Below are 16,820 nucleotides of genomic sequence, written 5' to 3'. Positions count from 1 at the left end.
TTTTGAATGCTTGAGGTTGGCAATAGTGCAGTAGGTTCGATTTCCCCCTCTGTAGTTCAGTGAGAAGTACATTGAGCTATGTAGCTTACTGTGCATGTGTCTTTCAGATGAGACCTCTTCTCCCCCATCCCCTCCAAAAAGAAAACAGTCTCATCTGCTCTGTGAGGGATAACATCACACTTCTCATTTTCCCTTGTCTCCTAGGCTGAAATCTGTTAGGCAGCTGTACTGTGTACTAGGTGGCTGCACTTTGGCGATGTTATACTTAAATAATATGTGAAGCACTTTAGTGCAAAAGCGGCTTTTTAACTAATGTTATCATCACTCACTTTTAGGTACTGTGGCTACTACATTGATCACCAAACAGTTTTCCGTGTCGCAAGCTCTGTAGTGAACGTTGAGCTTCAGTGTAGTTCCAAGCTTTCAGAGCAGCCGCTTCTGGTGGAATATGGGAGCTACAACATCAGCCAACGTAAAATGGATTTCAGTTTTTTGCCATGCATGTTTATAAAATCCCTTTTTGAATTAAAATATTTACCACAAGTTTAGTTTTATTAAGATTCATGACAAATGGATTTCCCGAGAAACTGAATTAACTTGAGAATAAATATTCCAAGTAAATCCTGTTTTCTTCATTAACCTTAAGTAAAAGAGTTTAAACCTAAAATAAGTCAATGACCTACCCTGAGATTTATCAACTGGTTCACAGTGTTCTAAAATGTCAGCTAAATTTGCCATTCTGTCACCCCCCCCACACACACACCAAAGCCATTGTTAATGCCTGTCTTTGCTGTTGCTGCTCCAGAGAGCTCCCTCAATTAAACAGTTCACCAATTAACAAACTCTGACCATACAGTTTTTTCTATGGGTTTGCGTACTCTACCATGCAGCAATCATAACTAAAGAACCAGCTATGAACAGCAGAAGTTGTAGGTAGTTGGTGTAAAACCATAGGGAATCTTTATTGGGCAGCGTAACACAGAAAAGATGTATGTGAGGGAGGGGGAAATACATGAGGCTATAGTAGGAAAAAATCCCAACTGAGATCTGTTTAATTGAGGGGGACTGTGTGTATAAATCTTATACTCTAAACTTTCTTATGCCCATCTTCTACACTGGAACTGGACTGGTCCATACTGCAGTGACATTTGCATTTGACATGCATAAACAGAAATGGACATCAGAAAGGAATCTGAATATTAAAAAAAGAACCAGGCCATTCTTGTTTCTATGGTGAAAGTTAAGTGAAGAGTAGGGTGCAAGAGTATGGCTAACATTAAATGCTTTCCAGTAAGTTAAGGGGGCAGTAATAACACAGCTAACAATATTTTTTAACAGGTTTCAGAGTAGAAGCCGTGTTAGCCTGTATCCGCAAAAAGAACAGGAGTACCTGTGGCACCTTAAAAACTAACAAAAGTTACCATACAAACTGTGAGAGGCTAATTAGTTAAGATGAGCTATTTTACTTTGTTTTCTTACAATATTTTAATCGCGTTACTTTCCTGTTGTGAATTACAAATATTTGGAAGCAGAGAATTGATAGATTATGCATTTTGCCTTCAGCATGTCCAGCCGAGTACTTCAAATGTTCCACCGGTTTATGCATTGAGCAGGCTCAGCGCTGTGATGGGGTAAATGACTGCTTTGATGAAAGCGATGAACTCTTTTGTGGTTAGTATTTGCTTATTATTTGCAAACGGAAACCCAAAGTATGTGTTAGCATTTTTTCTGTTGGAATTTAAAGAAGATAGTACTAGAAAACTTGAGATTTCCAGCCTGTTTTTGCAGGCCTAAGATTAATTCAGATTTGGTTGCTTAAACAATTGTGAAAAATTTTTGAGCCTTGTTTATTTGCCATAGCCACGATGGTGATATTAAAGAGCAAGGAGATATAGGTCAATCAGTTATCCAAAAATAACTGAAAGAAGTCATGTTTGTTTTCCTCTGGAAAACAAAAACATTCTATGTCCCACCCACTTCCTCATCCTCTTCATCTTAGCAATGCGACTTTATTCGAAATGCACATTAATGGGTGCTGTTGGGGACAGGCTATATAGTGGGTTAGTGCACTAGCCTTCAGTCATTAAGGATGCATTATCTGAAAACTATAATGGAAGGGATGGCTGAACATCAGATTGGAAATAACCAGTTACAGTTAAAATCAATAGGGTGTAGTGTGTTAATTGAGATGGAATATACAGGCCCAAAGAGTTGAAGTTGTTACCATGATCCTGAAACCGTGCAGCTTTAAACAGTGTTAAACAAGGGTTGGGGTTTGGTATATCAAGACCTCAGCCTGCTTAGTACCATGGTAAACACTTTAAACTTTTTTATTAAAGAGAAAGAAAAGAAGGAAAAATAGTTAAAGCATTTGAAATGTAAAGTATTAAGACTTCAATTTTAATAATATTGCTTGTTCCCTTTTTCTCTAGCTAGAGAGAGGTTTCAGAAGGAAAATGCCCTTATTTGACAGTCTCTTAGGTGGTATTAAAGATGTTAATATTTGTCCTTTGTGGGGAAAGAGAAGAAATTAGTTGTGATTGGCTGGAGCTGTTTGTTCTTGTTAAAATCCAATCCCGTTTCATCCCAGGTGGTGGTTGGGATTCAGCTGGAGCCAGGGGAGGTGGCGATGTTATTTGGGTTCCTCTCTCTGGCCCAGTCTGGTCAGGACATTGTTCAGATTAGGATGATGAAGTTCCAGTGTCCCAGGAGATGGTGGGGTGGCAACCATGATGACTTCTCTCCAAGTCTCCTTCTTTAAGGAGCCCCAAAGCAGCAATGGATGGAATAGCCCGTCCTCTCGTTGTTTTGGCCACCAACTAGGCTTAGTTTCCAACACACCAATATTGGTTCCCTAATATCCTGTTCCACACTTTCCTTGTTTACCAGGCATGATCATAGCACAGTCCTGGAGTTATATCAGTAGGCCTTTTTAGTTGGACTAATTCAGTCTTTGTTTCCCTTTTGTATCTTTGCGTATCATCATTTGTTGTTACAGGTTATTGTGAAATCTTATGAACTTACACTCAATTTTTACAGCTGACATCACAATTAGGATAAATTTGTAGGCTCAATAATTACAACCGATGTGGGTTTAATTTCTGAATCTGCCACTGACTAGTTTTGTGACCTTGGGTGATTTACTTAGTGTTCTTCTCTTTGGTTTCCTCATGCATAAGACAGTAATAATTCTTACCTTTGTAATGCACCTGGTGATAGAGGAAGATGTATAAATCTTTTAGATGGTGGCAGCGTTGGTATTAATAAAACTCTACACAGACCTCCAGACTTAACCATGATATTTGCGTTGCTGATCTCTTGCTTTCTTCCTACTCCAGCTGTGCCCAAAGAGAACTGTAATGCCAGCTTCTTGATGCAGTATACTTCACTTGCCTGCAATGGAATACATGACTGTGAGGATGGCAGAGATGAGCAGAACTGCACCAAAAGTATGGTTACTTTTTGGTCATGTATGTTTCCTCTCCATCACTTACCCAACTCTAGATGGAATATCTGGCCCAAATGAGTTACTCTAAAGGGCATAGACAAGCTCTAACATGAAAATCTTTAGACAATTGTTTTTGTGTAGGCATGAAATGATGCTTAGCTTCCTGAGATGCTTGTAAAAAAGCCCAACAAACCTCTGAGGCTGCTCTTAGGATTCAGTGCCTGTAAAGAGCTATGTAAGAGGTAAGTCTTATTAGGAGTCAGCATAGTTTTGTTTCAAGCACAGATATTTCTCAGATCAGCAAGACACCAAAAGACCAAAATTGGGGAAATTCAACAAAAATATTTTTTTCAGGCTAGCCATGTTTTACTCCTATTTAACTTTTATTCTAGCCATGTGAAATTTCATAGGATATTTCTGAGTTGGCAAGAAATTAGTGTTTCATTTATTTAATGTGACCCAAGAAGGAATAGAAAAAGATATGAAGGACTCAGAGGTTGGAATACACCTTACCTAAAATATGATTATTAAAGCTTCCCTCATTGAGTTGCTATGGTTAACTTATGCTGTTGTAATAAAAGCGTTGACGTCTTTGCTAATGACTTTCATTGTTTTCCAGTCTACACTTAGGCCTTGCCTACACTTAAATTTTTACAGCATAACTTTGCTGGTTAGGAGCATGAAAAAGAATCACACCTCCCAGCATAGCTATGTCACCAAAAGCCTTATTGGAGATGCTGCTTATATGAGGAAAATTTTCTTTTGCTGGTATAGCTTACTCTGTTCAGTTTTTGCCAGTATAAGCTGAATATCTAATAGGGGTCATAAATATAAAGGGAAGGGTAAACCCCTTTGAAATCCCTCCTGGCCAGGGGAAAGCTCCTCTCACCTGTAAAGGGTTAAGAAGCTAAAGGTAACCTCGCTGGCACCTGACCAAAATGACCAATGAGGAGACAAGATACTTTCAAAAGCTGGGAGGAGGGAGAGAAACAAAGGGTCTGTGTCTGTCGGTACGCTGCTTTTGCCGGGGATAGAACAGGAATGGAGTCTTAGAACTTTTAGTAAGTAATCTAGCTAGGTATGCATTAGATTATGATTTCTTTAAATGGCTGAGAAAAGAACTGTGCTGAATAGAATGACTATTTCTGTCTGTGTGTCTTTTTTGTAACTTAAGGTTTTGCCTAGAGGGATTCTCTATGTTTTGAATCTAATTACCCTGTAAGGTATCTACCATCCTGATTTTACAGAGGTGATTTCTTTACTTCTGTTTACTTCTATTTCTATTAAAAGTCTTCTTGTAAGAAAACTGAATGCTTTTTCATTGTTCTCAGATCCAAGGGTTTGGGTCTGTGGTCACCTATGCAAATTGGTGAGGATTTTTACCAAACCTTTCCCAGGAAGTGGGGTGCAAGGGTTGGGAGGATTTTGGGGGGAAAGACGTGTCCAAACTACGTTTCCCAGTAAACCCAGTTAGAGTTTGGTGGTGGCAGTGGATATTCCAAGGACAAAGGATAAAATTAATTTGTACGTTGGGGAAGTTTTAACCTAAGCTGGTAAAAGTAAGCTTAGGAGGTTTACATGCAGGTCCCCACATCTGTACCCTAGAGTTCAGAGTGGGGGAGGAACCTTGACAAGGGGTTTTTGTAGTGGGGGTTTGGCCAACTAGTGGAGACCATTTCTTAGTCCACGTTGCTGGATTGACATTCCAGAAGCATATGGTTCCTTTTTGTTTCCTGTTTCAGGTATTCCTTGCACCAACCAAACTTTCAAGTGCAGAGATAATATTTGCATTAGAAAGCAAAATGCAAAGTGTGATGGAACAGCAGACTGTCTTGATGGAAGTGATGAAAGCAACTGCAGTAAGAGGCTCTCTCAATTATTAATCTTCAAATTTTAGCTTTTTATATTTAAATTACATTTTTTCCTATTTAAAGTACATACACTTTCTACTCAGTGGTAAGTATGTTCAGAACGTGTTAAGAACATTGTTAATAAGTTGAAGGTTGGAAATCAAGTGATATTAGGTCTGATTTGTGTTGTTACGGAACTTCCATCATTTTTTAGTGTTTGTATTGTGAGGAGCCTTAACTCAAACTTGTGTGTGTGGTTTTAATCTTCAGGTTTAAAATAGATTCTTGTCTGGGGAGCTAGAGAGCAGGGTGAGTTGCAGAGTGAAGTTGGGTAGTCAGTCAAAGAATCAGATCTATTCAAGTTAAAAATTTGCCAACACTGCAGAGAGTTTTTTAACTGATGCACCAGCTTCCTCAGTCACTTAATTTAGAGGATATTGTTCCCATTACATGATGATAAAATCCTATTAAGAGGATGGATGCCTCAGCAAACCATCGGTGATTTGAATTTTCTGAGGATCATGGTAAATTTGGAGGGAGAAGGGAGAGCTGCCAAGGATAAACAGTTATCTTGAAAAGTTACATAAAATCTAACTTTTTTACTATGAGCTGTGTGCTAATGAAAGGTGCATGGCTGACATCACAGGATACTAGACCTCTGTGCACGGGAAAAAGTATAGCATGGAACATAGTGATTAAACCAATGCAATAATATCTGCCTGAATTTGCAGGTGGTCTTAGACAAATCGCTCTGAGAAGTGTAACCTGCCTCTTTCAAGGTCAAGTGTTATTGGCACCATTTGGAACTTAAATGGCAACATGAATTATTTTAATGCAGATCAAAGCATGAAAAAAGAGATGCTCTATAATGAAGATCTGTGCTATCTCAGTGGCATCTGTTTATTTCATTTATTGTATTATTCTTCCATTACTTAGTGTAGGCTCACGCCTTTTGGCAGGGAATGTTCCATGTTAGGTTAGGACTGTGCCTACAACGGTTCTGTGATTGGGATCCGAGGTGCTACTGCAATACATGTAATCAATAATAATAAAAATCTTACGTTGGCATGATGAGAAGGTAGAATCTTGGTTTGTTTTCCAATCTGTTAGCTACAAATATAAGTCAGAGAATATTCGTATCTCTTTATACCAGCAAGTTGCTCACATACACATCCCAGTATTGCCAATCCCAAAACATAAGCTGGACACCAAAAAATCACGACACTTAACATTCAAATCATGGTGTTTGTCTGTCATCTGACTTTTGAACTTCACTTGCCCACCCCAGTGCACGTGCCAAATTAATGTTGCCAGCTCCTGCTAATTTATACTGAGACTATTTTTTGTCCCCTTTTTAAATAAGTTCTAGCCAGGGGACTCAAATAAGGTCAGAACCTCATTGTTACGCAGTGTCCAAACACAAAAGCATCTCTCACCTGAAGAGCTTACCTTCTCATGCAAAGCATGGCAATGAGTTTGTGATACGGGAGCTGGGAATGGGACTAGCCAAGATCCTTTTGTATAGGGCTGCCCACCAAACAACCTTTGAAAAGGAGGCATTGCTTTGTGGAAAGGGTAAGTTTGCTAACTCAGGTCTGATCTTTCTGGAGGCAGGTACGGTCCTCCACTCCTCTCGGGGGACTTCAGGCAGAATGTTCCACGCATTGCTGTGTCTCAAATACTCTATTGGCCATATCCCGTTCTTAAAGTGATGGCTCCCATTAACCAAAACACACACACTGAAAATGCAGGCTATGAAAGGACAACAAGAAAACAAATGTTAATACAACAAATTCATTTCTAAATCCAGTGTTCTGCTACATAAAACATCCTGGGCTCCTTATGTTAACTTGGATACAGAAATATGTTTTTTTTACCCCTGCATACACCATAAGTGCACAACCTTCAGATCCTTCCCACAGACCTCTTCCAGTTATAGGAATAATTGGTGAGAGGGAAGGCATGCTGTTATCTTTGCTGTAAACCAGTCTATAGAGGGAGACATGTAACAAGACTCCTGTTTGAGTCACTCTTGGGGGCTGAACCAAGGACTGATGGATCTAAAAGCATGAGCCTCTAGCACTTGAGCATACCCCCCCCCCCCGCAGAACTCTTAGCATGGAAGTAGTGGCAGTGTCATAAAGGTCTGAGTGATCCAACTGCTAGTGAGTGAGACAGAGCCATATGGTTCATGTAGCTAATTGAAGCACCTAATTTGCCATTTTCCTTCTGAATGCCCTGTGGCAAAATGGGTGAGACTAAGCTCTCTTACAATGGAGACTTGTGTTCTAGTCCCCAGTCTTTCTGAAGTGACCTTGTGCAAGCTCTTAATTACCTCATCTGTGGGATGAGTGAGTGATAGTTAACCCCTGAAGGGTATGAAACTCCTAAAAAGAGTGGCTCATAAGAGAGGTGGTGAAATGCCTAGAAACATAAACAGTCATCAGTGGAGAGCTGGGATAAGAGCTCATGGTATATAGATTTGTAGTTTAGTGCATCGTCTTCTAGGTAACAGGGCTTTGCGGGATAGGGCGGGAAGGGGGAAATCTTTCTCCCTTGTGTCCTAAGTCACATGATGTGTGGAGCTTTTCATGTCATTGTGAGACTGCCAGTAGCAGGGGCCAAAATTGTTGTATTTGTAAGTTTACAGGAGCCGGCAACAGTGATTTCTACGCCAAGTTATTGACCACTGCAAGTGTAGTCTGTGTGAAATAAACTTTTTTGGCTCCAATCCATTCCTGAGTGGACAGGAATCCAAGTCATAAACCTCCCACTCAACTGCCGCTTTCTTCACAGTTTCAAGAGAAGGGCAGCAACAAGTAGAGTAGTTCAGTAATGCTGTGTAGCTCCTCCAAAAGTATCTGGTATCTGGTCTCCCCCCCACCCCCCTGTATCTAGTTTATATATTGAAACCCACCCACAGTAAATTTATTCTCCCAACATCTCTGCGAGGTAGGGAAGGGTTATCTCTGCTTTGCAGATGGTGAATTGAGGCACAGAGAGTGAGTGACTGGCTCACAATTGCTCCGGAAGTCTGTGGCAAAGCTAGGAGGAGAACCCAGAACTCCCCAGTCCGGTGCAGTAACCACAAGACCATCTTTTCTTTCCAAGAATAGGTAAGATAAATCTAGGACCCCCTGTCTCCAGGGTTTTTGGTTCAGGGCCTTTCAGTGAAATGCATTTCAAAATGCCTTTGTTGAAGTTGATGGTGGGAAGAAGGACTCTTTCTTCCTCCGTTTGGGAAGCATCCTCGCACATGATGGGTGTTAGTGTCATAGAAATAATAAACTTATCAATCTTCTTTTAAAGGCTGCGGCAGTAGTAAAATCAGTGATATCTACCATCGAATCATAGGAGGCTCTGATGCACAGGAAGGTGAATGGCCCTGGCAAGTCAGCCTCCATTTTGTTGGAGTTGCTTATTGTGGGGCATCGGTGATCTCTAGGGAATGGCTTCTGTCTGCAGCTCATTGTTTTCAAGGAAACAGGTAAACAGTGACATCCACTTAATGGACCTGAAGCATTTTCAGTACCTCTGAATGTGGTGGTTTCTGGTAGATATGGCACAGGGTGACTTAACTGAACACTGTCACTTGATTTCAGTTCATTTAATACTATGAATTAAATAATGAGGGGGTTTAACCAGTATCATCTTACAAAAATAATTCCCCTGCACTTCACATGTACAGAAATCCTAATGATGTCGAGGGGTCCAGTTTTTAAATTTACCTTTTATTTCACATAGTCTAAATTAAGTTTTGGTGGCATGTTGAGTACGTACACTGTATTCCCTCACAGCATGAGTATAAATAACAGTGTAGCCAGTGAGGATCTGCTTCGGCAGGTAAAGACATGCCAGAACCTTATGGTATATACCCTACGCACCTTTCTACATGCCCAAGCAGGGCCTCTCATGTCTACCATGCGAACTTTAGCAGACTAGTGTCTTGCTGCATTCCCACTGTCAGAGCCACATGTAGCTACCTACACACCACAGTGTGGACACAGCCTGCTTTTCACTGTGGCGTGTAACTACACATACCCTATATGCTGCCACCAGTGTAGAAAAGGCCTTCGATGCAGGTATCTACAAGGTGGTATTACTAACAGTGTGCTGCTAACAGCAAGTTAGACGCCTTTACAGGGAGGTGTGAGGACAAGGTCCTCGTCCCAAAGAATTACTATGTAGCTAAGACAACAAGGAAGCTTAAAAAGGGAATAGGAAGCTGCAGTAAAAGCATTTTGGGTAAAACGTGATACCAGCACGTATTCTGTTAGTTCCATATTTTGTGGTTTTGGTTTTCTTCTTTTGGGTTTAAAAATTGCATTTTATAATTCAACACCAGGGTTTTCCTGGGCATTGTGTCATGAAGATGTTTCCAAGAATTTGCCTTGAAGATTGATTGTACATTAATCCATTGTCAATCAGGCTATCCGATCCTCGAGCTTGGACTGCGCACTTAGGCATGTGCACGCAAGGGAACGCCAAGTTTGTGTCTGCAGTGAGAAGAATCATTGTTCACGAATACTATAACAGCAGAAACTATGACTATGATGTTGCACTGCTACAGCTAAGCCTGCCATGGCCTGACACAATGAAACACGTCATTCAACCGATCTGCATACCTCCACTTTCACATAAAACACACAGTGGCGAGAAGTGCTGGATAACAGGCTGGGGTCAAAGGCAAGAAGCAGGTGAGCTCTTTACTTTCGTTCACTGATAGGTCCAAACTGAGTTCCGTTGTAAGCAAATGCATCTCCGTTGACTCAAGTGAAGTTGTACTGGCTCACTCCAAGGTTGAATTTGACTTGTGGCTGGTTAGTCTTCACTCTTTGCTGCATAAAACAAGACTACACTCAAATGGAAGGACGGGGCAGGATTCCTTATTTCCTACTGCCCTGTAGTGCGTGTGTTCTGTTCTTCCTGTCTGAAGGGGGTAAGCTTCTAGAAGTGTCTTAGGGAGGTTAACTCCAGACACTACGACTGTTCGTTCTGATGGTAACTTGACATCCTGATTGGAGAATTCAACTGGCTAGAGTTTCTGTAGAACCAGGTAGAACTAAAAATCTCATGTGTTTATGTAGTTTGGATTAAACTTGCATGGAACTAATCTTTGTATGGTGTTAGGTGTTGTGGAATATTATTGTTGAACTATTTGTGTAGGGCCTGATCTTTGCTCCTCAGATGCATTCATGCAGCTGCTGGTACGTTAGAAGACAATGAGATGTAAGTTTTAAAAGAAAGGAAGTTAATTGTTTAACACAAGTTGTATTGAACTTACATTTGTATTGAACAATACATTATCTTCATGGGTTGTATTGAGATAATTGCCTAGATCTGGAGCAACAGGAGTTAAACTGTTGGGAGGGAGTCTCCAGAAGCTAACACACTAACTGTCAAATACATGAGCAGTATTTTTGAAGTCTGTTAAATCAGGTTGGCTTTCTTTCAATGTGTTTTCCAGATGACCAGGGTTCAGCAATTCTGCAGAAAGCTGAGGTAGAAATTGTTGACCAAACATTGTGTCATTCCACATATGGGATTATCACAGCCCGGATGCTATGTGCGGGGATGATGTCTGGGACAAAAGATGGCTGCAAAGTAGGTTTTTTAAATACAGCTCAAATTAAATCATTCTCTTTGATCTTTCATTATAGTTTTATAAGTGGTAAAGAACTATTGGCTAACTGTCTTGATGTATGTATAGTTCTGCTCTGAAAAACAGCTGTGCAAAAGACCCTTTTATCAGTAAATCTGCCATCTGTGTGCTTGCTGACTTCACTAGCATTAAATGTGTTGGCAGTGGTGGGAAAGGAAATATTATTACTCTGGTTAGTACTACAAAACCAACACAGCAAAGAAGAAGCTGAGACTTACTTCTTTGTGTGCATCAATAGCACTGTTTGCTAAGTTTCAGTTACAGGGCCAATGGGTCACACAAATGCAAGTCAGGATCACAAGGTCTCAGGATAAATGCTGCCTTCAAACAGATGAAGACTTAAAAGAAAGCCTGAACCTAGCCTGACTCTTGGATGCCAGGTTGGGATTACAAGGTTGACAGCTGAAGTGCAAGAAAGCAAGCAAGCATAATTTCACAAGTGAATGGCATACTTGATGTGGAGTCACTGAAAGACAATAAACATGGAATTCTGTAATGTCATTTGTACAATCACTTTGCTCAGTCACTAAGATGAGTATATCTGCTCTTTTAAAACTTGAGGGCCAGAATCTGAGTGTTTTTAAATCCTGTCCTGGCCAGGATGGAAGTGGGATTGACCTATAAACCTGTCCTGTCCTTTTGCTAGTGTTGGAAAGTGATACTGAAAAAATAAGTATCTAAGGCCTTGCCTACATAAGGAATTTGCCCCAATCCACCAATCAGGAGTTAACACTACTACAGCTATGTGAGTGGGTGTCATACATAGTCAAGGAAAGCCACAATTTGCAGCATTGATGCCTTGTCCCATTGAAAGCTGGAGTAAGCACCACTGGCTGATTTTTGTGATTCTTAGAGCTAGTCAAAACCTGGAATTTCCAAATTGGGACAAAAACATTGAAATTTCTGAACTTTTGTTTTGGTAACATTGAAATGACCTGATCAAAATCTTTGATTTTGACTTCTATTTTATTAGTGTATTGTATAAGATAAAATTCAAAACAGCGAAGTTGAAACACAACATTTAAATTGTTTCCTTCAAAATATTGGATGAAATCAGAACATGTCTCTGAAAGCTTACTCCAGCTTTCAAATCAGCTTTTCTCTCTTGCAATTTTTGACCAGTTCTAGTAACCACCCTGATGGAGCTTTGTTGATTGGCTCCCAATTGCCAGATGTGGGGTAAAATCTCAAAGTAGAGTAGACTTGAATCATCATGTCGACTTTAGATTTGTATCATGAATGTGGAGGAACTATACCATGGATCATCTATTTCTATGAAATTTTGCAAATAGTACTGTTACCAGAGTACCCTAGTGATAGAGAATACTGCTACTAGGTTGTCTTTTATAGCATTGTAGTTGCCTTGTGTTTTTATAAGGGTTAGTATCGTTCAGAGCAGATTTCTTTATCATACTCCCCTATTTTCAAATGCCTTTATTATTTTTCCATACATATTTTCTTCATTCTGAAGCCTGTTTAAACTGTATAGTGTCATAGAAAGGAAGAAACACGACTTAAAACAAATATGCTTGGCTATCTCTCACTCATGAGTTCCACATTGTTTCTATTTGTATTTGACTTAAAGGTCCAGTCCTGTTCCCACTTAAATGTTATTTCATATTTTATTTTGGAGTTAAAAAAGCTATTTGTGGAATATTATTGTTGAACTATTTGTGCAGGGCCTGATCTTTGCTCCTCAGATGCATTCATGCAGCTGCTGGTACGTTAGAAGACAATGAGATGTGTGCATCTATTCGAGGGCGGAATTTGGTCTTTGTTCTAAGTTGCAAGGATGATATTGAATCCTAAAATGTATTGCATTAAATCCATTAATAAAGATAATACTTTTCAATCGCAAGTGAAGGTACCTCTAGTTTGGACAAAAAAATAAGCGTCTATATAATTCTAAGATCATATCCCGTGCATGTTAGATGACAGCAAATGTTAGTAGAATAGGTGATACAATGCAGATCAGACTTATCCATTTGTATTTAATGGCATTCATTTCTTTTATTCCTAGTCAGACCTACTGGGCCAAGTTTTTCTGTCATTAAGCAAAATTTCCACTGAGCTCCATGGAGTTGTTGCCCAAGTTGTTGCCCAAAATACTGTGGAATTTTGCCTAGGTTTTATTACTCTTTTTACCATAGAATATCTAAACGAAAATATTCTTTTCTTAGGGTGATTCTGGGGGACCCCTATCATGTCGAAGCAACGGCGATGGAAAATGGTTTTTGACTGGCATTGTTAGCTGGGGTTATGGCTGTGGAAGACCAAATTTCCCTGGTGTATACACAAGGGTGTCAAAGTTTTCTCCGTGGATTCACAGATATGTGCCTTTGGTTTTGTAATCTGGAAATGGTCAAATGGCAACAAAGTATATTGTATCTGGATTATCTCCATTAAAATCATATTAATAAAAGTTGGTGGAAGTTCAATTTTTTTGTATGCATCACAGATCACACAAATGCCTTATCTTCAAAAGGTCCACAAATTCTACTTGCTGCAATAGAAAATACAGGGCATCTGTTCAGCTGGAGGGTGAGATTGTATTTCGCATGTCTGGAAAGCCTAGTGCAAGGGATGTTTAAGGTAGACCACAGGCATGCTAGGATGAATAAGTGTCAACTTTTGAAAGCAATATGGACAGAGCAATGACTGCAATGGGAAATGACCATGCAAGTCACAACAATTGTGCAGTTTTGGCAGAAGAGTCATAGAGTTGAAGACCAGAAGGGACCACCAGGTCATCTAGCCCAGGAATCTCAAACTTAAAGCTCATGCTCAAATAAATTGGTTAGTCTCTAAGGTGCCACAAGTACTCCTTTTCTTTTTGCAAATACAGACTAACACGGCTGTTACTCTGAAACTTAAATCACCACGCGGTCCACATGAGGACTAGTACATTGGCCTGAGGGGCACATCACTGACACCTGCCCCGCTCTGCCCCAGCCCCACCCCTTCCATGAAGCCCCGCCCCATCCGAACCCTTCCCCAAAGTCCCCACCCCAATTCCGCCCCCTCCCTGCCCCTATTCCAACCCCTTCCACAAATCCTGGGCACGGCCCCGCCTCTTCCCCGCCTCCTCCCCATAGCGCTCTTCCCCCCTGCCTGCTGGAAAGCCCTAAGCACTGCCAAACAGCTGTTTGGTGGTGGGAAGTGCCTGGAGGTAGGCAGAGGAGCAGGGACGCGGCGCACTGGGGGGGGAGGGGAGGCGGCAGGTGAGGGGAGTTTGGCGGCCATAGGAAATAACTCCATGTGTCTGAGACCCGTGATCTAGTCTGACTTCCTGTGTATCGCAGGCCACCACCCAGCATCCAGACACTAACTCAACAACCAAAATGAGATTACAGCCCACAGGAGACTAGACTATTATGTGCCACAGGCAGAGAATAGGAGGGACCAAGGTGCACCTGTGTTTGAGGCCCCTGCAATGGCAGGGAAATGATTAAGTGAGATATAACCAGATAATCCTGGCAAGTGACCCAGGCCCACACACTGCAGAGGAAGGCAAAAAAAAAAAAAAAGACAACCCAAGGTCATTTCCAGTCTGACCTTGAGGAAAACTCCTTCCTGACCCCACACATGGCAATCAGTTTGACTCTGAGCAGGTGAGCAAGAACCAGTCTTAGTGCAAACAAGAGGAAGAGTTGGGTCCCATGGCAGCAGCTGTATTTCTCTACAAGCATGCAAAAACAAAAAGAAAAGCCAGGCCAATGAGCAGCCAAAGGAAATCAATCCAGTCTTTCTTGTGACCTGTGAGTCTTTTCCTTGTTCTTCCCATTTCTCCAATATTACCTGGTAATAGTCTAAACAATCAGCAGTAATGGCGCCTTCTGTCAGGAAGCAGGAGATAAGATCAGTACTTATGTCACAATCAATCCATTCCCCGTAGCTGTTGATGTCCTGCATGGTGGGAGCATGAAGTAGCATCCACCTTAGTATTTGTGCCCACTAATCTTCCTTTCTTCACCTCTTCCAGCAAGAAGACAACATCAAGTGAAGGAGACCAGACTGACGTTGAAAAGCATGGCAGAAGAGTTGAGAGTAAAAGAGGATAAATGATAGTAGACGAGTTTCATTTTCTTTTTGCTCCTTCTCAGACACCAGCAGTCTGAATTCCAAAAGCCACTTTCCAGGGATTATCATTGGCCATCTACTGGTGACTACCTATCAATGGAACAAGTATACTAATTGACCGGGAGAAATAAGTCCTTCTGCTCTGCTGGCTGAGAACTGCAGCTTCAAAACAGCTGACAACCCCTCCCTGCAAGAGTGCTCGTGTGCCTGTGTTTGTACAGTATTTGACACTTTTTCTCTCTCTAAAAGCTCTTGAGAACACAATTGCTACTACAGATATTTGTCAAGAATGAATAAAAAGTGTTATGAATACAATCTAATGGAATATGAGGCTTTTATCCTGAATTTACACTGAAAGTGTCGGACATCTAGATGTAGCGTGTACTAAAAAAATGTTTAAAATATTGAGGGTGAAGACTCTAATCCCAGAACTAGTTTAGACATGCTAAAATCTACTGCTCATCATTTTGACTTTAGGTTGGATTCTGACACCAGTACTTAATTTGTAGATTGTCTACTTAGATGCTGATACTACCATCATAAGAAATAATGATTACTACTATGAGTATTACCAGTTACGACAGTCTGAAGGTTTAGATCTCAAAATATGCCTATACCAATTTATATATGGATTGGTTATATTTGATACTAATTTTATAGGCCAATATTTTCATTCGTGATGATGAGTTATGTATTTGTACATTGCTAAGCACTAATGAGCTCTGGCCTCTAGACACTATTGCAGTGCTTAATAATAATAATAATGATAATAATTAATAAATTGTATATTGTTATAGTTGTGATTTACTACTAATAATAATTGTCTTTGTGAAAACAAGTTTTATATATTCTGATATGGGGCATAGTTACTAGACCTGGTTGCAGAATGAAAATTAAATTTTGTGGATGTTATGCAAATTTGAAACTGTTTATTCTGACAGGTTTCAGAGTAGCAGCTGTGTTAGTCTGTATTCGCAAAAAGAAAAGGAGTACTTGTGGCACCTTAGAGACTAACCAATTTATTTGAGCATGAGCTCAAATAAATATTTTTAAATGATGATAAATATTTTAAATGATTTTTAAATGAATATTTTTAAATGATTGGTAGGGGGGAGTGGGGGAAGAAGGAAGGGATTAATAAGTGGGGAAACATTCTAAAATCAAACTTGTTAGCTTTGGGGTGGGGAGAGGAAAATTTCACTAAGCTGATGGATCAAACCAGGCAATTTTGAAACAAAAGGAAAAAACCTTTCAACAAACTTGAAGAAATGGGGAGGGGGGAGAAATATTTTTGGGACAGCTGCCAGAAAAAACATTTCATTTAAAGTTTGTTGAAAAACTGTAAAATACATAAATTAATTGTTAAAAACATTTGAATCCATATTTGAAAAGGCCAAATTTTGAGCAATTTCATTGAGGAAAAATTGCAACTAGCTCCAGCATTCAACTTGAAATAGAAGATTCTAGTCCTGCAAAGACATAAATACTAGGGCTGTCAAGCAATTAAAATTTTTTTTTGATTAATCGCACTGTTAAACAATAATAGAACACCATTTATTTACATATTTTTTGGATGTTTACAACATTTTTCGAATATATTGATTTCAATTACAACACAGAATACAAAGTGTACGGTGCTCACTTTATATTTAATTTTGATTACAAATACTTGCACTGTAAAAAAACACCATAAGAAATAGTATTTTTCAGTTCACCTAATACAAGTACTGTAGTGCAATCTCTTTATCATGAAAGTTGAGCTTACAAATGTAGAATTATG

At 40.0% G+C, this 16,820-nt stretch overlaps 1 protein-coding gene across 1 annotated transcript in view; it reads left to right on the top strand.

Moving 5' to 3' along the window:
• Positions 1-13,343, top strand: part of TMPRSS7 (transmembrane serine protease 7) — a 48,999-nt gene extending 35,656 nt beyond the window's left edge. Inside the window, exons 11-18 of the mRNA XM_073328805.1 lie at positions 336-472; positions 1,564-1,671; positions 3,339-3,449; positions 5,191-5,307; positions 8,608-8,785; positions 9,727-9,995; positions 10,766-10,902; positions 13,141-13,343. Of these exons, the coding sequence (XP_073184906.1) occupies positions 336-472; positions 1,564-1,671; positions 3,339-3,449; positions 5,191-5,307; positions 8,608-8,785; positions 9,727-9,995; positions 10,766-10,902; positions 13,141-13,311 (1,228 nt within the window). The 3' untranslated portion in view covers positions 13,312-13,343. The remainder of the gene's footprint in view (positions 1-335; positions 473-1,563; positions 1,672-3,338; positions 3,450-5,190; positions 5,308-8,607; positions 8,786-9,726; positions 9,996-10,765; positions 10,903-13,140) is intronic.
• The last annotated feature ends 3,477 nt before the right edge of the window (positions 13,344-16,820 follow it).

The sequence above is a fragment of the Lepidochelys kempii genome, chromosome 1, assembly GCF_965140265.1.
Source record: "Lepidochelys kempii isolate rLepKem1 chromosome 1, rLepKem1.hap2, whole genome shotgun sequence".
Classification (NCBI taxonomy): domain Eukaryota; kingdom Metazoa; phylum Chordata; order Testudines; family Cheloniidae; genus Lepidochelys; species Lepidochelys kempii.
This window is presented reverse-complemented; position numbering and strand designations above follow the sequence as displayed.